Genomic DNA, 24,009 nt, shown 5'->3' with positions numbered 1-24,009 from the left:
ATTTTTCTATTAATAGATCGGATTTGTAGATTTCGATATTATTTTGAGGTCCTATAGCATTATGCATTGGCCAGTATTTGAGTGGAAATCTGGGCTCTTATAGTAGGCTGTAAATTGTTCGTTCACAGAGAGAATTGAATGGATTGCTCTTGCTGTGGCAGTAAATTTTGTAGGGTCTAGTGTTTTATCGGATAGCAAACCGGCTAGGTCAGTAATATTTTTGGGATAGAAGTTGAATTTTTCTCTAACTGAGGAGTAGAGTAAACAGTCAGTTAGAACATGAATTTCGTCCTCAATAGGCTTAAGCCCATTTGCTGAAAAAGTAGAAAGTGCACCATCGACGTTCTCTTGGTACTAGGGGGGTTTCGTAACGGCCCCTCTCAATGTAAAGATTGTGGCAGCTAATACGAAACCTTGTTAAGCTTTTCGAGCATCAGGGATCTTAACCACTCCTAAGTATGTTTCTGGTTCAAAATCATGTTTAATTTGATTGTAGAATTCTAATTTAGGTGAGGATGCCTTGGCAGATTTCCAGTTTATGCAACCTGACACGGATCTGTGCAAAATAGTAATACTTACTCAAAATAGTAATAATATGCTATCTATATCAATTAGTCCCTAGCGGGATGGTACATGGTTAAATTAACAATGTACTTGAACAGTTCAGCACCGCGCGCCAACAATTGTTTAATTCAGATTATCGCGCAAAATAACTTTGCGCAGGCAGACACGTGGGCGATAACTGGGGGCGAGGGCACGCTCGCTCGGTCACAAGCTACCATATACAAAAAAACCTCGTTCGCTAACCCTTGTCCTTGACTCTTTTGTGCCTTCGGCACTTATTTAGTCATGGATCGAAAAAAATCATCCAACATTAGATACACAACAGGCAACAAAAACTATCTTAATATATTTAGTTTTACGCCTTAGTTCGAGTGACATTTCCTATCGAATCTATTTTAAAGCTATTTACTATTTAGTGTGATCACGAAAAATGCTTCTTACGAACGCCACCTACAATTTAACTTGTAACTCTATAGTCTATAAAACTTAACATCAAATGAAGTTATTAGTAATAGTATTGTCGGGGTTATTTGACTGTAACCAAGGACAGAGATGATTGCATGACCGTGATAATTACCTATGTGAATGTAATTAGACAATACAAAAGTTATAATGTGTTTCAAATCAGATTCTTTATCGAGAACTGGTCACTGGAGGTCGTATAATGCCCTATAATGGTACAGAATCGTGAGTCTTATCAATGAGATATAACAATCAGTAATTCGTTAAAATATATGGTATAAATCAGACGTTACAATAACGTGTCCTTATCTTTGGCCTTATCAGTATGATACGTCCTATAAGCTAGTTGCAGACTTAAAAGTGAATATCGTTGTTGTGTTAGTTTGTGTAGTTGTTCAGTTTTGTGTGATGATATCAGATATTAGTTGTTCGTGGAGTTTCATAACATTATTATTATATTGCACTGAGCTTGAGTGATAGTAAATAAAACTTAATGTTGACTTACCAGAGGAGCATTTAGAATTGTGGCATAAGCCATAAATGAATAACAAGAATTGCGCCCGTTGTTTCGTTTTGGCGGACGCTAGATTTACATTTCACATTTACTATAAATTTAAGTATAAGCTCCAATCAGCTCACTTCAATCTTCATGATAATAATATTGATAAATTATGCATCAAATACGGGAAACATTTGAAATTCAGTTCAATTGCCGTAGAACTTAACTTGTATCTGTAATTCAAGAAATTATCAGCAAAGGTAAACTATATTCGTGTACACATCAATACACTACGCGTGCCACGTACAAATTGGGCGTACTACCTAATAGTAATATTATACATTACATGCATCATATACATGAAAACACAGTCGCGCCGCGCATTCATAGATCACAGGCTATCTATACATCACATCTCCGCAAGCAATCCTCGCGCGCGCGCAACTTTTTCGTTGCTTGGTAACATACGGAAGTACGTACCGACGACATGTTCGAACCCACCTACTGCAATCTCCAAAATCCACGTTTTTCTGCAAAAACCTCCATTCGTAACCTTTCACTATTGCCTTTTTTCAAAAGGGTGAAAAGGAAAAAATCACGAAATTGTATAATTGTAATGTAAATTTGTTTAAGGTAATGTAAATTAATTAACAATTTGTGTGGTGATAAGAGACAAAGAATGAATGATAGTTAAAGATGTTTACTGCGGATAAGCTCAAGAAGATAAGCATTTTCGACCAATTAGATCATAGAACAGGGCATCTCGCAATATGGTGTGTTGAGCTTACAGTTCTGTTTGTTAAACCTGATATTTTTACACGATAAGCTGAAAGTGATAAAAAAAAGCTTATGATATTCAAGAATGCCGCTCTATTATCATGTTATTATAGCTGAAGCTTCGGCCGTGTGCAATCTATATACCGCGCCGCGCTCCTCAAACTGTCGCACAGACTGCAGAAAAGGGGACTTATATTGCTAAAATGTTTTAGCGCGTTCCATATACAACAGTTTATTGTTGTGACGGTTTCGGTACAAAACGTGTTTGCAGATTTGTGCCGCTTAACGGTTTATAAACACAACAGTTATAAACACAACAGTTATAAACACAACAGTTATAAACACAACAGTTATAAACACAACAGTTATAAAAACAACAGTTGTGAGTTGATGCAGCTACTTAACATTGAATGCTAAATGGCTTGAGATTTGAGAAGTTTAAGTGCGTTTTTCAGATTTTGATATCATTTTCATTATTAAAGTATTAAGGAGTAACTTAGTAACTAGTAATTTATAATATAGTATTATTATCAATTTTCATTTTTCGCCACCACTATACAGCAAATAATTTGATCTCTGTGTAATCAATCTAGCTTTATATGTATATAGTAAGATTCAAGTTATCATTATCAAAACTAAATTAACTAAGTAAAAGTAAAACAGTAAGCTCAGTAGTCCTTACCTCATTGATGAACCAGGCCCCCAGGGCAGCAAAAGTAAAGTTCTGAGTAGAGTAATCTAACATTACAATCAGTATCACGTCCCAGGTGAACAATAACCATTCGTTACCGTAATATAGAACCTTCTCGAAGGATTGTCCCTCGTCGTTGTAGAGAACACCTGTAAAAAACAACTACGTTACTTTTGGTCATAATGGTAATTCTTTGTAATATAGATACTTGTAGGTAATTAGTCTCAGGTAATGAAGCTGACTTCTCACCAAACAGGGTCTCCAAGCAGGGCCACAAGGAATCTGCTCGGGTCTGGACCAGCTCCACCCATTATAGTGACCACGTGATCAGTCGCGCTATTTTGAGATCCCTGTTTTCATCAGTGAAACAATTTCCTCCGTTTACATCGATCAAGTGCTAACTTCCGAACAATTTCAATTTAATATCCTCAAGACTGACGATTCAAGTCGTCTTGCCCCAGAATCTCGTGCACTCCAGAGCGTTGCCGCGTTGGGCTCATGTTCATCGTGCCCAGACGTACTAGGACAAGATTGAAGATTATCAGGGAGCAGGCTAGGTGAAATCACTAAGTGTCCGATGCATTGGGGCACGAGGCCAAGGGGGTACGATTTGTTTTTTATAACATATCAATTTTTGTTATATCAGTTCAGAACCTCGGTTGTCTTATGTTGGACTCCCCATATTTACTAAAAACTATAATTTTAAAAAAATCAACTTTAATGTTTATTTTTATGTAGGCTTTTTCTAGAACTCTACATCAACAATATGAAACAAAACAATATAACATAATGCAGCACCAAAGCTCGGCATTTCCTTGTACATATTACAAATACTTCACATATTACTAATCATTTTCATAGTTCTTGCAGCCTTAATCCTATCCAGGCTAAATATAGGTTTGAGCAATTCCTGGTAGGAAAAAAGGCTCCCATTACCTCAGTTAATGCGAACTACATAAGGTCAAGCATAATAACAAAATTTCATCATATTTTCTGCTTGCTTTTTGCCACCGGTTCAAACTTTCAAGATGAAGGTGTTCTTGCTTTTCTTGGTCATCGCCGCTTTTCTCTACTGCACTACTGCAGCTGAAGGTAATGAAATAGCTTTCATAAATTTTTCTAATTCAATTAAAATGATTTTGATGGTAAATTTCTGAGGAGTTCATACTGCACTGAAATCGTTTATTTGTCAATGATAATATTGAATGTAGGGTACAAATAATTTAAAAGTTCATATTTGATTTCAGAAGTTGAGACGACAGCGAGTACTGATGCTGATTGGGGCCGCCACCATTTCCGAAAAATCCGACATCACAGGCACAGATTTGCCAAGAAGGCACGTGCTGCAAAGGCTCGTGCTAGGAAGGCACTTGCTGCCAAGAGGAAGGCACTTATTGTTAAGAAATCACGTGCTAGGAAGGCACTTGCTGCCAAGAAGGCACGTGCTGCCAAGAAAGTACGTGCTGCCAAGAGGAAGGCACTTGCTGCTAGGAAGGCACTTGCTGCTAGGAAGGCACGTGCTGCCAAGAAGGCACTTGCTGCTAGGAAGGCACTTTCTGCTAGGAAGGCACTTGCTGCTAGGAAGGCACGTGCTGCCAAGAATGCACTTGCTGCTAGGAAAGCACTTGCTGCCAAGAAAGCACGTGCCAAGAAGACTGTCAGACGTCACCACCCCCACAGGCATCACCCCCACAGGCATCACTCCCACCGCAGAGGAGACTAGAACTGAAGATTTCAGCCCTCTAGTGTTGCACCGTACTTTGAATAAATAGGACACTTACGACATTTCTTAAGTTTTATGTAAAATTTTTGTGTGTGTTTACAATCCTTTGAAATTGTTAATTAAAGCTTTCAAACATTATGCATGGAATTTTATGTGTTTTATTTGTCGATCTAACCTCTCATCCTAAAATCTAATCAGACCGTCCCGTTTGTTGCAAATTCCAACGGTATGCACGTCAGGGTATTGGACCAATGGTTGTGGTTCAATATGTAAACTGGAAGGGATTAACGACTATCGAGTAGTCCTGCCTTGATAAATTATTTGTACGGGTAAAATTTATCGGCAATATGCATTAAATTAGTGAGTTGGTCATTCGCTGTCTTCAATGTAAGTTGCTTGACTGCCTTCAACATACATATCTTCTGTATGATGTAACAGGTTCCTCCATTCCACTTGGTTTAATGCGAACTGACATACTGCATCTTGTCTGATGTTTTTAGCACCAGTACAGTTAGCAGCATCCTCGAGTAGACAGGCTTCGACACTATATCTTAATAAGATTAGCTACTATTGTCTATTTATTTATCTTTAGCATGGTACTTTTATGATTTTAATAATGGAATCCAAGACTGATAAAATATCATAAATAAGAGAGTAGAATTATCTCATCTATACAAAATGGTTGCCCAAATTTTTCGTTGCCCAAACAAGATTTCATGCAAACAAATTAATTAAGCCCATAATTTTGGCACACAAATTATTGGGAATTGAGTTAATCATAAGTTGATTAACTTGTGATTTATTTTTTCCGAGATAAAAACATCTAATTGCTTATAATATATAAATTCCATGCGGAAATATGCAGAAATGTGTGAACCTGTTTTTTGAAACTTAAACTGCACATAAGTTGTCACAGTTTTGAGTTTGAGGATGCGAATGTTTTATTTTATATTTAAATTTGACATTTGGTAATGCAGTTAAACAAAGTATTCGCTTGAATTATATTAATCTTCAAGATGAAAATGTATTAACGAGAACAATTTCAACAAAATCCTTAAGAAACTCCGCACTCTTTCAAAAGTTAGATCAGCTATCGTTAGAAAGCTGCAACATTATCTCCTGTATCGAGCAAGGAATTAGTTAAATTTCTTAAGAATGGTTTTGCTCCTGGAGCTTGATCTATTGTCCTCTCTTTCGTCCCTTTCCTCTCTTTCGTCCCTTTCCTCTTTTTCGTCCCTTTCCTCTCTTTCGTCCTTTTCCTCCCTTTATTTTGTTTCCATTCTTTCCATTGTTTCCTTTCTTTCCTTTCTTTCCTTTCTTTCCTTTCTTTCCTTTCTTTCCTTTCTTTCCTTTCTTTCCTTTCTTTCCTTTCTTTCCTTTCTTTCCTTTCTTTCCTTTCTTTCCTTTCTTTCCTTTCTTTCCTTTCTTTCCTTTCTTTCCTTTCTTTCCTTTCTTTCCTTTCTTTCCTTCTTGCCTCCCTTTAGGAACAAAAGGATTTCGCGATTATTTTGGCCAAAAATCGCGATACTGCGAATTACATTTTGCGGTATATTAAACTATATATACATAAAATTTGTCGCAAATAATGGGAAAAATCGCGATTCCGTACATGCCGCAATTTCCTTTTGTCCCTGCCTCCCTTTCCTCTCTTTCCTCTCTTTTCCCCCTTTACTTTCTTTCCATTATAGTCATTCTTTCCTATCTTTCCTCCTTCTTCTATCTTTCCTCTCTTTCTTCCCTTTACTTTCGTTCCTCTTTTTCTTCCCTCAACTTTCTTAACTTTCATTCCTCTCTTTACTTTCTTTCCATTCTTTCCTCCCTTTCCTGTCTTTATTCTCTTTCTTCCCTTTCCTGTCTTCACTCCCTTGCCTGAAAAGCACACACACCCTTGTCTGTAAAGCACACAGATAATCATCTTAGCTGGTTCCGAAGTGCACATTGCACATTAGAAGCTGACAGGAATCTTTGTCAAGCAACTCCGTGTTTGTGATATGCAGGTCACGGTGGGTGTAAGGGTCTAAAGGAGTACCCCACCCCAAAAATAAATCGATTAATAACATAATACTTCAGAATACAACAAATTACTCAATATTAACACCAAAGTATTTCGCAATAGCGAACAAGTACCCAGTCTTTGTTGGGTATGTCGTGTAAAAAGAACAAACGTCGTACAGAATACCGCTGGAAATCCTCTTCTTCTTGGAAGGAGTCTTTCCAACAGTCAGACGATGCAGATGATAGTCTCTTACAACTTGTTAGTCCCTTTATAACATGAAAATATTCTTGAACAGAGGGCTTTGGGCGATTTACTCGGGTTTTGAAACCTCTGTAAAACCTCTCCACCATGTTAGAGGTCCGAGGGAACACCGGTTCCTGAATAATACTGGCAAAATGATTCCAGAACTCTAGAGGATAAGTGGAAGGAACCCTCACCTCGCTGTCTACAATGGCTGACCCTAAGTAGATTTTCTCGAAATAATTCACTACAACCATTAACTCAGGATAGTTAGATTGGATTTAGAAAGTGCTGCCAAGAAAGCACTTGCTGCTAGGAAGGCACTTACTGCCAAAAAGGCACTTGCTGCTAGGAAGGCACTTGCTGCCAAGAAAGCCTCCTCAACATCAGCTACTGGGACAAAAGCTAAAAACGCAACCAGCCTCGCGGTTCTCGCGAATATCTTATCCTTAAAATATCTAACTTTAATGGGTTGTTCAGCAGCCTTTCTCTTCAGCGTTGTTAGGAGTTTGAGTCTCTGTGGGGTAGCCAAATCCGAATCGGACTTTACTTCCAAGAGAAAGAGTGTTGTCCGTTAGAGCGAGGTAGCACCGGCCAGGAAATTCAAGGGATTTGTTCTTCTGGCAACGCCAAGCAGAGAAGAGGACGGTGTCATCATGTTTCTTCCTGTTGTAGATATATCCTCTGAAACCATTGAGGAACTGGGAGAAGGTAGGTATGACTGTTGATACAATGCGATACTATTACCTTCTATCATCCAATATTTATACCTAAGAACACTTGATCGGCTTACTCCCCTTGCATGCCTTTGGCACGTACGTCTCACATCCCTTGATACGAGAACCCCCTTTAGCAAGGTACCCGTCCCTATATATTTATAGCTTGTATATACGGAGTTGTCATATAAACTCTACCCCAGATCGGCCAGATCTAGCACATTTCTAGGTCAATTATATTCAATCCATGAATCACATCACTAATTGTACGTCAGTCGTCACTGATTGGTGACATGACATGACCCCCGGGGGCCGGATCAGTTTCAATGGTTCGCCTGAGCACTTACGGCCCAAAAGTCTCCCAGTGCTCAGGCGAACCATTGAAACATCCTCAAATTATGTGTTATATATAGTAGTGTTGAAAGTACAGGGTGGGCCAAAAGTCAGTACCCATACGTTGGCCTTTATAGCTCAGTCACTGAGTGCCCAATTGAAATAATTCTTTCTGGTATAACTTAACATGAAGATTCATTTTCGCATTTATTTGATAATTTGGATAGTCGGATCGAGGTAAATTTTATTGAATTATGTTTGGCCGTTCGAATTACGAAAAACGTACGTTTGTCCTGAAAAAAAAGTAGAGTTATAGCTTCTCAGATGACCGAGATACGAAGCATAACGAGTTTATTCTTTACGTGTGATCAGGTGATTGGCTTACCTAATCACGTGATAAGGCGACCCCAGTAACTACCCCGTTGAACATTATAATGGGAATCGTTAAGGCTGCTCAATTAAGGTGTCGTGTCACGGTGTCACATAATCACCCAATCAATTTTGCAAAAGAGATACACAAATCGCATGATAACTTCGTAATTTCTAATCTGTTTCACATCATTTTTTCAGATCAGATGCAAAATGTAATAATCTACCGTTTCAAAAAAAATAAGGCGTCCAACATGTTTACAGAGAACAATATATGTGTTTTAATATTGAATGGGCGTGGTCTAAAATATTCGAATTTTCAAATTTTGGCGCGGAATCATCGAACAAGTAGGTACAGTATGCCATCTGCAAAGCAACAACTCTCAAATATAAAAGACGGCGGAGGTATAAGACCCAACGTATGGGTACTGACCCTGTATAAACATAATTATCAGCAAGTCACATCATAACAATAATGTCTTGTAAGGCAATTTATAGCCCAGATTTAGCCCTATAAAGTCATGTGATCCGTACAGCAGAGATGCAGAACTAACCGAGTGGAATGGAGGAACCTGTAACGTCATACCAAGGATGAGTGTGACGCAGGCCACTCCAACAACTAGGAGGAAACCTATTCATGTAGCATGCATGACTTGTATGTATAGTAAATAGTAATGTTGTGAAACACAGGAGATAATGTTGTTGTTTAGTTGACTTATTGATTTTGCTAGCCGGTACACATGAGCATCTTCTGTTTCCTTCATGACGTAGATCCAGAGAAATGTATTTTATAATCAAAGCTATGAGATTTCTCTGCTCTCTTAGCTTTCTCTCTTGAAGACTTTTTCCTGTATTGGAATAAAATGTACCATTTTATAGATTGTTCTTTTCGGCTGTTTTTTAATTTAATGTTACAGTTAACAGGCTAACAGGGTATCATTGTATTATTTGTCAAACTAAGCGAAAACAAGCAAACTGTAACCAATCATTTTATTTAAAGTTTGCAAAGCAGATTTAAATGCGAATGGGCTGATCTACAAACAAATAATTGATATTGGCGTTCAATTGCAGTTGCTTATTTGACCAGAGAGATTCGCTAGATCACAAAACAGTAAATCTATAGACCAATTATTCATATTTGCGTTCACCTTTTTAATTTTACCTATTGATCTTACAAGCGGGAAATATTCTGTTACCTTGATGACGTATCTAAGCAGAGGAAGTGTATTATTAGAAAAGAGCTATGAGATGTCTCTGCTCTGTTTTCTCTTGGAGACTTTTTCCTGTATTGGAACAACTGGTCCCAGTTTATACCATTTTGTTTGTGGCTGTTTTAAAATATAATCTATGGTTTAAAACAATAACTTATTGTGTATTATATCGAATAACAAAGCAGAAAGCAAAGCGTCGGTTAATTATTTTTACTTAAGTTTCAATAATAGCAGATTGAATTGTAATTAATCTGGATTCTGGTAGAAATATTGGTGAAACTGTTCAATGTACAACAAGGAAAGATAAATGGTGACTGCTACTATTTAAGTATTTAGTAGTACGTAATAAAAATAGAATTCTTGGATTTCTCAAGAAATGCAGTGTAGTGATTCGGCTGTAGGACTCTAGAGCGGGGGACTCTAGAGAGGGAGACTGTAGAGCGAAATTGGTCGGAAGTAGGACCCTAGAGCTCTACAGTCCCCCGCTCTACAGTCCTGCTCCCTATCGATCCGTACAGTAAGAATGTAGGTAATACTATATTAAATAACGGAGTAGTTCGCTGTTTATTAGTCTCATGATTGAAATACAGATATCAGTAATACTATATTATATAATAGGTAATATCATGTAGGTAATAAATCATTACCTACATGATATGTTAAACAGGATAATCAAGTTCAACAAGAATTTCGCCGCGGTTAAACCACGCACGATCAATTTTCCCTACCATGTACTTATACCATTAATTTTTTAATTCTTTTGAGTGAAAAGTGTGACTGGAAAAAAGTGCACCATATTTACATACATTTTTTATAAATGAGTGGGATTCGTGCATGGTAAAAATTGACGATTTATTTGACCAATGCAGCGCCGCGCATCAACAATAAATGAATCCAGAAAATAACTTTGCGAAGGAGGAATTTCACTGTAATTAAGTAACACATGGCTAGCGTCGCGCGCAGCATAACAGACGCTTCCTATACACTTAATTATAGGGGAGTGGTCTATATTTCTTTAGACTTTTGTCATCATCGCAGGTCCATCGGGCCACCTCATATATCCAAACCCGATTACTTATTCCCTACGATCTTTTTGCCTTCGGCAAGAGTAGAAAAAAATTTGATATCAGTAAAGGAACTGAACAGGGCCATCCACTTTCTGGTATCTTTTGTATTTCTCTGATGTGATACCCATGTAACTCACAGCGTCATCTAGAGAAGCTCCTGCGTTAACCATGTTGTCGATCTTTTTGAGGAAGTCGCGGACTCGTTCTTTCTTCTTGAAGGACGAGGACTCTACCACAGCAGGTATATGAGCTGGACACAACTGCACCTCGATCTTCATAGTTTCGCCCTCGTAGCGAGATTTCAGCTTACAGTGTGAGCAGAAGACAGCATTAGGCGTTGAGGAAGAAACGACTCGCAATTGCTGCTGGAAAGATTCTCTAAATGTAAATTATTTTATTGCTCCAGGGTGACAGTTACTGATTTAAAGTTATAATGATATTGTATGAACTTATTTACAACTAATATTGATTTATCCAAATATATTAATTGACAAATCATCAAAATTGTCTCTTTAATTGACAAATCAATGTGAACTAATCATCAAACTCATGAAATTATTGGATCAAAAGTCTGATATAAGTGTTGTCACTATACTGCCGTGGCACTGCCGCCGTACTGCCGCGGGACTGCCGCCGTACTGCCGCCGTACTGCCGTCGTACTGCCGTCGGAATACTGATGTATGACCGCCCATTGCTAGGGATATTTTGAGGAATTTAATGGGTGAAAATAAATGTTGTATTAGTATAATAAATAGAGATAAAGGTGGACAGTACTAGTGGGGTGCAGACAATTCGTTATCAAATTCTCAGTTCAAAGTTTTAAAATTTCATATTTCGAATGGCATAGAATGGAGAAAAATGGCATAAAATTCATCAAATGGCATAGAATTTCATGGCATAAATGGACATTTTTGTTGGCCAATTCTCCATTATGCCATTGGTACCCCCCCCTCCACAATCAGCACAACCCAATCGGGAGTAAAATATTCACACCCCACGTCATTACTAAAAGTATGAAATGTAGCTTTAGAGAATATTGGGGGTCCTGTATCAACACCTCTCGGAAATTAGAATTTTATCGTGACCTAAAATCCAAATTCAACAACGAATATTACCTAGACAGTGTCATTAAATATGCAGACCGTGCTAATATCACAAGACTACGGATCAGGGCACATCGACTCGAAATTGAACTTGGCCGATATAATCAAACTCCTCGCGATGAGCGAATATGCTCCTGGTGCAATATAGTCTTAGGTTCTGGTATTATTGAGAGTGAAGATCACTTCCTTAACCATTGTGATCTTAACGCTGCATTGAGGCGAAAAGTAAATAATAATAAACCATCTGCGACATCTTATCCTGTTCACACTGTCATCCCTGGAGCAAACGTCCTCAAACTCATCAGCAGCAACAGTGAAATCATTGAATCAATCGCGAACGAAAATCAAGTCCATCTCACGAGAGTCGTTGCTAGATTTGCCACTATGTGTTTTAACTACCTACGTCTGACAGTGCCAAACCAAGAGACGAGGTTTCGCATATGACCACTGACACCACTGAGCAGCCCTCCTTGAAGTGAGCAGGCCGCATAACTCAATTAACCGGCCTCTCCTCAGCATGTTCGCAAGCACGGAAGCAGTTCTCAACGGTTAACGGGGTCACCTAATCACGTGATCAGGTAAGCCAATCACACGTAATATAATGAATAACCTCGTTAAGGTTCATATCTCGGTCATCTGAGAAGCTAAAACTCTCATTTTTTCAGAGCAAACGTAATTTAAATGGCCAAACACAATTCAATAAAATTTGGCTCGATCTGACTATCCAAACTATCAAATAAATGCGAAAATAAACCTTCTTTTGAAAAAATGAACACAAATATGTTTCGATAATTGACAAATTTCTCGAACCAGTGGTGGTAGTAAGTCATACCAGAACAAATTATTTCAATTGGGCACTCAGTGACTGAGCTATTAAGGCAAACGTTTGCACACTGACTTTTGGCCCACCCTGTATATATATATATATTGGTATTGTTTTATACATATTATCATGAAACGGATCGTTTCACCGCCAATTTGATTTGTTTCAACTGTTCGAATTACAATGCTCCTGCTTAACTGCAGTCGAGCACTTTCTGGGAAACCAAGCAACAACTATTTATTATAAATATATATAATACAGGGTGGGCCAAAAGTCAGTACCCATACGTTGGCCTTTATAGCTCAGTCACTGAGTGCCCAATTTAAATACTTCTTTCTGGTATGACTTAGTACCACCACTGGTTCGAGGAATTTGTCAACTCGAAAAATATTCGCGTTCATTTTTTTCAAATGGAGGTTCATTTTCACATTTATTTGATAGTTTGGATAGTCGGATCAAGCTAAATGTGGTTGAATTGTGGCCATTCGAATTACTTTTGTCCTGAAAGAATTAGAACTGTAGCTTCTCAGATGACCGAGATATGAAGGATAACGAGTTTATTCATTACGTGTGATCATTATTATTATTAATCAACTATATACAGCAAACACAAGATAATATAAATTAAATCATAAAATCGAGTGGCCGAGTAGTCTCGACTCACCCATAACTTCTCCAAAGGCGTCTATCATGAGCTTTGTACACTAAATCATTAAAATTACTTAAACTAAATCTTTTATTTACAATCACAATAATTTGTTTTGTCATAATGTCTTTTAATAATAAATCAAATAAATTTGAACGAGGTCTGCCCCTCCTTCCTTTGTAGTCAAAACATCCTAAACATGCAAATCTGAAAGATAAGAAGGCGGGAGTGTCATCACCGCTTCTGAGAACGTGCCCAAGCATCTTCCATCTTGCTTTCTTGATCCTTTCAGTAAGGGGTCTGACATTACATCTCTTATATAAATTCTCGTTGCTGATAACCGTAGGCCAATAGGTGTTGATTATCTGTCTCAGATGCTTCCTTTGAAGAACGTCGACAGATGCCATTACGGTTTCAGGAGCAGCCCAGCTGCTACAGTTATACAACAACACTGAAGTGACAAGAGCTTCGTACAGCTTCAGCTTTCTACTCTCACTGATCTGAACAGAGCTATTCAACCAGACTTTCTTGTAGGTGTGGAAGGCAACATTGGCTTTGTTGCGTCTGTTGACAATATCTCTTTCTGAACAGAGCTTTGATCCTAATAGCACTGACTCTCGCCACTCTTCATCTCCTCTAATTTTATTGCCATGGGCATCTAAAGCATCTGTATCTGCCAAATACACTCTTGTAAACACCGTCTTTGATTCGTTAACAAAGAGACTCCAATCCTTTAGTATATCACTGGCAATCTCTAGTATCTTCACCAGGCTCTGACCATCTTCACTCAGAAGCTCAGCATCGTCAGCATAGGCGGACTCTAACGGGAGGCCTCTATCAGAGACTGGGGGGTTCGGTCTAGGAATCGTGACACTGATCACGGCTCTGATGTGATTCAGGGCACCGGCAAGGGTCAATGTAAACACTTTACCTGCCAGACTGTCTCCCTGGTAAGCGCCAATATTAATCACAAATTCACCAGACTCAGATCTGTTGACCGTCACCTTGAGCTTTGTATTTGAGAGGAGGTACTGAACTAGGCGAATGTCGTCTCTAGAGCATCCTGCATCAATGAGGAGGTTGATGATGGTCTGTCTGCGGATAGTATTAAACGCAGACAGACCATCACCTGATTAGATAAAGGTGATTGGTTTATCTAATCACGTGATAAGGTGCCCCCGTTAACTACCCAGTTAAACATTATGGGTGTCACATAATCACCCAGTCAATATTGTTTACGAGATACAGAAAATGCTTGATAACTTCGTTATTTCTAATCCGTTTTGCCTCATGTTTTCAGATCATATGCAACATTTGATAATCTACCGTCTCTGAAAAAATTAGGCGTTCAGCATGTTCAGAAAAAAACAGTATAATAGTAAACAGTTTGAATATTGAATGGGCGTGGTCTAAAATATTCGAATTTTCAAAGGGAGGGGGAGGGGGAGGGGGAGGGGGAGGGGGAGGGGGAGGGGGAGGGGGAGGGGGAGGGGGAGGGGGAGGGGGAGGGGGAGGGGGAGGGGGAGGGGGAGGGGGAGGGGGAGGGGGAGGGGGAGGGGGAGGGGGAGGGGGAGGGGGAGGGGGAGGGGGAGGGGGAGGGGGAGGGGGAGGGGGAGGGGGAGGGGGAGGGGGAGGGGGAGGGGGAGGGGGAGGGGGAGGGGGAGGGGGAGGGGGAGGGGGAGGGGGAGGGGGAGGGGGAGGGAAATAAACATTGAACAGGCAATGATAATATTATATTAGATCAGGATTAAGATATGATATTGTCTAATACCGTTTTGTGACCTTTGAGTGCTGGTTCCTAAGTGGTGGGTGTTCAGGTTTCAAAACTTTTAATGTGCATAAAAATAAAATAAGATAAAATATAAATATCATCCAATGGTATCAGCATTTTTGGACCGAAAATAGCCCCGAGAGTGTGCAGTTTGAGCTACCCTGCCTCTTTTTTTATTAAAAACTTTTCAAATTTTACAGAGTACAGCAATAGATGAATATAAAATAGAATCGTTCAAAATATCGCCCCCATCTGTAAAATATGATGGGCACCCAAACACGGTAAACACATAGTGAACTATGTCCGCAGTAACTTGGACCCATGAAATGATTGGTCATCTGTCTTAGTCTGTACTTTGCAGGTCAACTTCTATCTACACTTGTATTACCACATCTTATTTTTTATGCTGGTACATACATAAAATTGCTGTTGGATTTCACTTGTTGTACCTCATCAGTCAACGTTGCTGAGCAGTGAACGTCTCAACAATGGAAATCCAAACATTTTACCCATGATCTAACATCTTTATTTTTCAAAAATTGCTCTCGAAATGCCCAAAAAAATACAATATCTCAATTCTTGTCAATACCATTCATGACTTAAATTGAACCATCAAATTTCCTTGACACAAATTGTACTCAAATGCCACGTCAATCTAATTGCACAATCCTATATATTGTAAAATCTACCATATCCTTATACATTGTACAATCTTCCAGATCATAGCTCTTTTGATCTGTTGATGATGGTGCTATTTTTAGTATCAATCTATCTAAACCACCACATGATAGGAAGTTAACCGGAAAAAGTCTCGAACAAAACACGAGATAGAATCCTTTAAATAGAGATGCCACTCCTTACAGTAATTAATTATTTTCATCGCCTTGATAAAGCTTTCAATTAATCATGAAGTTGTTCCTTTTTGCCTTTGCCATCGTGGCTACCTTCTGTGCCATCAATGCACGACGCTCAAACCAAAAAGGACCCCACGGCTTAGTAAAACGAGCTGCAACTGAAATTGGTGAGTAATATATCGTATTTTAATTAAACTTTAAATAAACTTGGTTACTGGCGGGAAGAGAGCATAATTTGTTTAGAAATGTGTCATCCCTTGAGCTATCAGCTTCCAGCTGCTACCAATCAAATCTTAATATTTTGTTTCCTCGGGGCTGTTGGATATTTACCATCATTGAGATTGATCTCCTCTGCCTCGAAAAATGTAAATATAATTCTCGGCCACCATACTCTTCTAAACAACTTTTATTTTTTCAGATTTCGAAGAAATGGAGCAACCTGGAGGACACCGCAGAAACCAGCACACAAACCAAAGACGCAGAAACCAGCACACAAACCAAAGAGGACCCCAAGGCTTAGTAAAACGAGCTGCAACTGAAATTGGTGAGTAATATATCGTATTTTAATTAAACTTTAAATAAACTTGGTTACTGGCGGGGAGGAGAGCATAATTTGTTTAGAAATGTGTCATCCCTTGAGCTATCAGCTTCCAGCTGCTACCAATCAAATCTTAATATTTTGTTTCCTCGGGGCTGTTGGATATTTACCATCATTGAGATTGATCTCCTCTGCCTCGAAAAATGTAAATATAATTCTCGGCCACCATACTCTTCTAAACAACTTTTATTTTTTCAGATTTCGAAGAAATGGAGCAACCTGGAGGACACCGCAGAAACCAGCACACAAACCAAAGACGCAGAAACCAGCACACAAACCAAAGAGGACCCCAAGGCTTAGTAAAACGAGCTGAAAAGAGAAACGGGAAAAGATCAGGGAAAGGCCGTGGACAATAATCCAATTCCTTGCTTGATGTGAGAGATAGCTGGTCTGAGTTATGAACAATTATATTATTTTGAAGCGATAGTTCTTGTTGGTACATTTTCATTTCGAAGTTCAATATAATTTAAGCAAATACCTTGTTTAACTGCATTACCAAATCTTAAACTTAAATAAAATGAAACAAATATAATATAACAAAACAAACCAAACACAGCGTCTCTTATACTAAGTAAAACGTGTCACCAAGCCGGAAGCCGGACAACTTATTAGGACTTATAACTTAGGACATATTAGGAGCCGAAGCTGATTCAGAGTACATATTATTCTTTACCTTAACTTCAACTGCCGTTTTAATTGAACTGAAATGCTCTTCTTTATTTCAAATAATTTGGTCCTGAAGATCTGTAACTTTCTTTTGGTATTGGGTTCTGCATATTTCTGCACATTTTCACATGGAATATCAAATGATGGAGTAGTTCGCTGTTTATTACTTTATTAGCCTCATGATTGAAATACTGATAGTTGGATAATATCCGGTTGGAAGAGACAAGGACAAATGAAACAAGAAGTTAGGAATGTAGGCAAATTTTCGGCGTCAACGCAATCTTCAGGCTAAAATTGGTACGAATTTTAGTATACATTTACAATTATAAATGGTTCTACACTAGTTAAAATGCTAAATAAAAATTACACACACTGAATACAGATACATCAAATGGTATTATATAATACAGGGTGGGCCAAAAGTCAGTACCCATACGTTGGCCTTAATAGCTCCGCCGTGTTTTATATTTGAGAGCTGTTGCTTTGCAGATGGGCATACTGTAATTACTGGTTCGAGGATTCCGTCGTCGAAATTTGAAAATTCGAATATTTTAGACCACGCCCATTCAATATTCAAACACCTATATTGTTTTTTCTGAACATGCTGAACGCCTAATTTTTTCAGAGACGGTAGATTATCAAATGTTGCATATGATCTGAAAACATGAGGCAAAACGGATTAGAAATGACGAAGTTATCAAGCATTTTCTGTATCTCGTTAACAATATTGACTGGGTGATTATGTGACACCCATAATGTTTAACTGGGTAGTTAACGGGGGCACCTTATCACGTGATTAGGTAAACCAATCACCTGATCACACGTAATGAATAAACTCGTTATCCTTCATATTTCGGTCATCTGAGAAGCTACAGTTCGACTAAGTGTACTTTTGGAATTTTGTCAAAAGACCCACCTGCACCCCCTTCGCGGCTTTTGTAGTACTAACTGTTGAGAAATCACGGTACTAACTGTGTCTTGGTATATAAAATAAGATACCCACCCAGAAATTGCTTTAAACAGCTCATTAAACATTGGGAAATGTTGGCAAATTATACCCACTATTTAGTAGGGATTTTGTTTTCAATGTAGTCGAATGAGATAAAAAGTTACAAAAACAGGGGAAAAATTCAAAAAAACCCAAAAAAAGTAAAAAAACCTCAAAACCCAAAATACCCATTCCCAAAATTGAAATTTGAGGTAAAATGGGTTTTTTGGGGGTGGTACTAACTGTTTTAAAACATAATTTTATGGTTTAAAACGATAACTGTGTAATATATCAAATAACGACTTCAGCAGAAAGCAAAGAGTCGGTTAATTATTTTTGTTTAAGTTTCAATAGTAGCAGATTGAATTTGAATTGTAATTAATCTGGATTCTGGTAGAAATATTGGTGAAACTGTTCAATGTACAACAAGGAAAAGATAAATGGCGACTACTACTCTACTACGTAATATAAGTAGAATTATCGGATTTATTAAGAGATACAGTGTAGCGATCCGTACAGTAAGAATGAGAGAGTGTAGGTAATACCATATGAAAGTCATTATTGTAATGGTATATTAGAACCAGACAGACACAAAGTGTGAAGGGCCTGAACGGAACCCCTCGGTTTCAGTTCCTTGTTTAACACTGCCGTACAGCAAGGACATCCACCGAGTTCGCAAGGCTGGGTTGAGGGGGTTTCAAGCACAGGTCACTCTCAAATCCTAAAGATAAGCAGTGGCCTTCGGCACTTGAAACCTCTTCAAACCTCCCCTGATTTATTTATTATTGATATTGTTTGATTGTGCCGTAAAAATAAATATTTGTTTTATTAAATATTTGTTTTAATGAGGTCTGATCGTCATCTTCTTACAGCGTTCAATGTCTGTGTGAAGATAAAATGGCAGAGTCCCATTACCTTAGTATTGCTGTTCCACTACTAAATAAAAAAATATTTGTTTTATTAAGAATGAGAGAGTGTAGGTAATACCATATGAAAGTCATTATTGTAATGGTATATTAGAACCAGACAGACACAAAGTGTGAAGGGCCTGAACGGAACCCCTCGGTTTCAGTTCCTTGTTTAACACTGCCGTACAGCAAGGACATCCACCGAGTTCGCAAGGCTGGGCACAAAGCTCACTCCACAAGTTGCTCTGTCAAATGTTGCTTATATACCAAGAATCTACAGGAAATATTTCCTTGTAGGTTTTAGAGGGTGATCTGTGAACAGACAACTACCTCCCCCTCCCCTCCCCCTCCCCCTCCCCCTCCCCCTCCCCCTCCCCCTCCCCCTCCCCCTCCCCCTCCCCCTCCCCCTCCCCCTCCCCCTCCCCCTCCCCCTCCCCCTCCCCCTCCCCCTCCCCCTCCCCCTCCCCCTCCCCTCCCCCTCAACCTCCCCCGGGAAATATTCTGTTACCTTGTCCCTTGATGAATGATGACGTATCTAAGCAGAGGAAGTGTATTATTAGAAAAGAGCTATGAGATGTCTCTGCTCTGTTCTCTCTTGGAGACTTTTTCCTGTATTGGACAACTGGTCCGAATTTATACAATTGTGTTATTGGCTGTTTTAAAACATAATTCTATAGTTTAAAACGATAACTGTGTAATATATCAAATAACGACTTCAGCAGAAAGCAAAGAGTCGGTTAATTATTTTTGTTTAAGTTTCAATAGTAGCAGATTGAATTTGAATTGTAATTAATCTGGAGTCTGGTAGAAATATTGGTGAAACTGTTCAATGTACAACAAGGAAAGATAAATGGTGACTACTACGTAATATAAGTAGAATTATCGGATTTATTAAGAGATACAGTGTAGCGATCCGTACAGTAAGAATGAGAGAGTGTAGGTAATAGTTAATACCATATGGGGGGGGGGGGGGACGTCGACTAAGTGTACTTTTGGAATTTTTGTCAAAAGACCCACCTACCCCCTTCGCGGCTTTTGTGGTACTAACTGTTGAGAAATCACGGAACTAACTGTGTCTTGGTATATAAAATAAGATACCCACCCTTAAATTGCTCTGAACAGCTCATTAAACATGGGGAAATGGGCAAATTATACCCACTATTTAGTAGGGATTTTGTTTTCAATGTAGTCGAATTAGATAAAAAGTTACAAAAACAGGGAAAAAATTCAATAATTTGGTCGACCGCAGTCGGGGAGCCGATTTCCCTGTCTAATTGCATTTCGGCCACGGTCCTTTCGGTACAGATTTCCCTGCAGTATAGTCGGGACGCAACCCCAGGCATATACACTCGTGTTATTTTCGCAGCTCTAATGAAAGACACTACCATTTACACCATGGTTTGGTGAGTGACGGCTGCCCTTCAGTTTTTGAGATTTTGGCCCAACTGGGATTCGAACTCGCAACTTCCAGGCCAGTAGACAGGCGGATTAACCGACTGAGCCACTGAGCCACTGTAAAAAATTCAAAAAACCCAAAAAAAGTCAAAAAACCTCAAAACCCAAAATACCCATTCCCAAAATTGAAATTTGAGGTAAAATGGGTTTTTTGGGGGTGGTACTAACTGTTTTTTTCTGGGAAATGTGCCATGTACTAACTGTGTTTTTGGAAGAAAATATGACCCACCCCCCCCCCCCCAACGTCACGTAAGGTACTAAGTGTATGATCCCCCCCCCCTCCCCCCGAATATCATGTAGGTAATAATATCATATACTCATATATAAAGCGCAAGTGTAATGCGTCGGTATATAATGCCTATAACGAATACATCCCATGTGAAAATGTGCAGAAATATGCAGAAATATGCAGAACCCACATATTATCATACCAAAAGAAAGTTACCGATCTACAGGACCAAATTATTTGAAATAAAGAAGAGCATTTCAGTTGAATTAATACGGCAGTTGAAGTTAAGATAAAGAATAATATGTACTCTGAATCAGCTTCGGCTCCTAATATGTCCTAAGTTATAAGTCCTAATAAGTTGTCCGGCTTCCGGCTTGGTGACACGTTTTACTTAGTATAAGAGACGGTGTGTTTGTTTTGTTATATTACATTTGTTCCATTTTATTTAAGTTTAAGATTTGGTAATGCAGTTAAACAAGGTATTTGCTTGAATTATATTGAACTTCGAAATGAAAATGTATTAACAAGAACTATCGCTTCAAAATATAATTGTTTAGACCAGCTATCTCTCAAATCAAGCAAGGAAAATTGGATTATTTTCCAGGTCCATGTCCATTTCCTTGGTGGTTTCCGTTGCGGTGTTCTGTTGCAGCTCGTTTTACTAAGCCATTACCGGGTCCGTGTCCTGATCTGCGAGGTCCTGTTGCAGCTCGTTTTACTAAGCCATTACCGGGTCCGTGTCCTGATCTGCGAGGTCCTGTTGCAGCTCGTTTTACTAAGCCATTACCGGGTCCGTGTCCTGATCTGCGAGGTCCTGTTGCAGCTCGTTTTACTAAGCCATTACCGGGTCCGTGTCCTGATCTGCGAGGTCCTGTTGCAGCTCGTTTTACTAAGCCATTACCGGGTCCGTGTCCTGATCTGCGAGGTCCTGTTGCAGCTCGTTTTACTAAGCCATTACCGGGTCCGTGTCCTGATCTGCGAGGTCCTGTTGCAGCTCGTTTTACTAAGCCATGACCGTGCCCGTGTCCTTGGTGGTGGTTTCCTCCTCCTCCATGGCCAGGTTGCTCAATATCTTCTTCAAGTGCATTGATGGCACAGAAGGTAGCCACGATGGCAAAAGCAAAAAGGAACAGCTTCATGATTAATTGAAAGCTTTATCAAGGCGATGAAAATAATGATTGCTGCAAGAAGTGACATCTCTATTTAAAGGATTCTATCTCGTGTTTTTATGAAGACTTTTTCCTGTTAACTTCCTATCATGTGGTGGTTTACACTGTAGATTGATACTAAAAATAGCACCATCATTAACAGATCGAAAGATCTATAATCTGGTAGATTGTTCAATGTATAAGGATATGGTAGATTTTACAATATATAGGATTGTGCAATTATATTGATGTGGCATTTGAGTACAATTTGTGTCGAGCAAATTTGGTGGTTCAATTTAAGTCATGAATGGTATTGACAAGAATTGAGATATTGTATTTTTTTGGAACTTTGGGCATTTCGAGAGCAATGTTTGAAAAAGCGGAAAATTTGGGGGAAAACCAGAGAAAATTTGCACAAAATAGAGCAAAATTGGTTATATAATCAGCCATTTTTGCCTCCCGTTTTATGTTAATAACTCGAAAAGTATGCATTTTAGGGTACATGTTGCTTCATAAGTTGTTTATAAACATGGCCAACATTGCACCCAATAGCCCAATTTACCAGATACCCATATTTTTGCACGATTTCTGGAACCGAAAATCAGTTTTTCGCCAAAACTGAAAATGTAAGCACTTTAAGGCATATCTGCATATGTTTCTTCGCAAGTCATATATAAATATGCTAATTCCAGTTCTTTTACACTCTTTTCGAAGACTCTATCACAATACTATCAAAAGTTAGTAAAATTGTCTCAGTGCCACGCCCAAAATGGTTTTTGGCGAATTTCTCGAAAAGTAAGGATTTTAGGTCATATTATGTTGATCAATAACGTCTACATAAACATGCATATGCGGCTTCGTTTAAGCCTATTTTGAAGTCTCTACGACCTTTAGAAGCAAAGAGTCGGTAACGTTATTTGGCCAACATGGCCGTGGCCCTCCTGGTTTTTGTCCACGGTAAAAAAATGTCTCCAACCGAAAATCGTTTATTCATACCTTTGGGAAGGTGTGTGCAAAGTTTCGTGAGTATCTGAAAATTTGCAGGTTCATTTCCATAAACTCATAAATGACTGGACTATAAACTACCTAAATTTACTGATATAATTCAATAAGTGAATCAGAACCTCATAGTAGTAGAACAGCTGCTGAGAGGGCTCTAAAAAAGTGATGTACGATTATGAAAATGATAAGTGGCTGTAAAATAGTTCAAAAGTGGAGTTATACAGTAGATGAAAGCATTCAACATTAAAACTTTAACTATTATAATAAGCGTGACATGAGTTAGCCTCAATCTCACCTCTCAAAACTCATGTCAGGTTAGTATATTATGATTGTCGACTATTCATGAATACAGGTTAGACAGAAACAATTTGTAGGGCTAGTCCGAAGAAGCAGTAGAACATTTCGAGAGCAATTTTTTGAAAAATAAAGATGTTAGATGGGTAAAATGCAATCCACCGGCAATTTTATGTATGTACCAGCATCAAAAATACGATTTGGTAATACAAGTGTAGATAGAAGTTGACCTGTAAAGTACAGACTAAGACAGATGACCAATCATTTAAAGAGGCAGGGTAGCTCAAACTGCACACTCTCGGGGCTATTTTCGGTCCAAAAATGCTGATACCATTGGATGCAGGGGCGTGCCCAGGGGGGGGGGGGGCGATGGAGGCGGTCGCCGCCCCCTTTTTGAAATGTTGACCTATAATTTGTTGTCGAAAATTGCTTTTTATAGCAAAAAAATATTTTTATAAAAAATTTTATAAAATTTTCACAAAAAAATTTAAACGACATCAAACACAAGTATTACTTTTTAAACGTATGTACTAATTTCGAACTAATTGAATAAGGCCGTTACAGATGCCTTGTGCATACATTTTCCATGGGATGGCTGCCCTAATTCTAGGTAGCCACTCCTTCATGGTTGGGAGGGAATCGATGAGGCTCGTGACCCATGAGGCTCGAGATCAAATGAATCGTTGTAACCATCAACTACCGTCACACGTAGACCCAGCAGTTATCGTAATCAAGATAATACATGAGAAACCTAATTTTTGACTATTTGTTGGTCTAAAATTTATTAATGATTTTAATTACAATGTTTGTCGATCATTAATACATGTATTTGATCCTCACAAATCAGATTTAATGATGATTGTTGAAAGTTCATA

The 24,009-nt window shown here is 38.7% G+C and overlaps 3 protein-coding genes across 5 annotated transcripts in view; 2 read left to right on the top strand and 1 right to left on the bottom strand.

Moving 5' to 3' along the window:
* LOC134824966 (muskelin-like) overlaps positions 1–24,009 on the top strand; it is a 472,587-nt gene that overhangs the window by 216,333 nt on the left and 232,245 nt on the right. The window lies entirely within an intron of this gene.
* Positions 1–24,009, bottom strand: part of LOC134825502 (meckelin-like) — a 54,973-nt gene that overhangs the window by 1,264 nt on the left and 29,700 nt on the right. For both annotated transcript variants that reach the window (XM_063837722.1, XM_063837721.1), the window contains one exon: positions 2,985–3,142. In XM_063837722.1, the coding sequence (XP_063693792.1) occupies positions 2,985–3,142 (158 nt within the window). The remainder of the gene's footprint in view (positions 1–2,984; positions 3,143–24,009) is intronic.
* LOC134825507 (acid shock protein-like) lies at positions 3,985–4,753 on the top strand. 2 transcript variants are annotated; one of them, XM_063837735.1, is made up of 2 exons: positions 3,985–4,085; positions 4,244–4,753. In XM_063837735.1, exons 1-2 carry the CDS (start codon positions 4,022–4,024, stop codon positions 4,714–4,716), a joined length of 537 nt encoding a protein of 178 aa, XP_063693805.1. In that variant the 5' UTR covers positions 3,985–4,021; the 3' UTR covers positions 4,717–4,753. The 2 variants fall into 2 exon arrangements, with proteins under 2 accessions (XP_063693805.1, XP_063693804.1); XM_063837734.1 differs by having other exon boundaries at positions 4,241–4,753.

This window comes from Bolinopsis microptera, chromosome 13 (assembly GCF_026151205.1).
Source record: "Bolinopsis microptera isolate Bmic1 chromosome 13, MBARI_Bmic_1.0, whole genome shotgun sequence".
Lineage (NCBI taxonomy): Eukaryota > Metazoa > Ctenophora > Tentaculata > Lobata > Bolinopsidae > Bolinopsis > Bolinopsis microptera.
The sequence above is the reverse complement of the archived record's forward strand: the minus strand, read 5'-3'. Positions and strand labels throughout refer to the sequence as shown.

Excerpts from the sequence above, each read along its gene's own strand:
- LOC134825507 (XM_063837734.1), top strand. The coding sequence starts at position 4,022 with ATGAAGGTGTTCTTGCTTTTCTTGGTCATCGCCGCTTTTCTCTACTGC. Across the intron at positions 4,086-4,240 it reads CTGCACTACTGCAGCTGAAG|AAGTTGAGACGACAGCGAGT; the intron begins GTAATGAAATAG and ends ATTTGATTTCAG.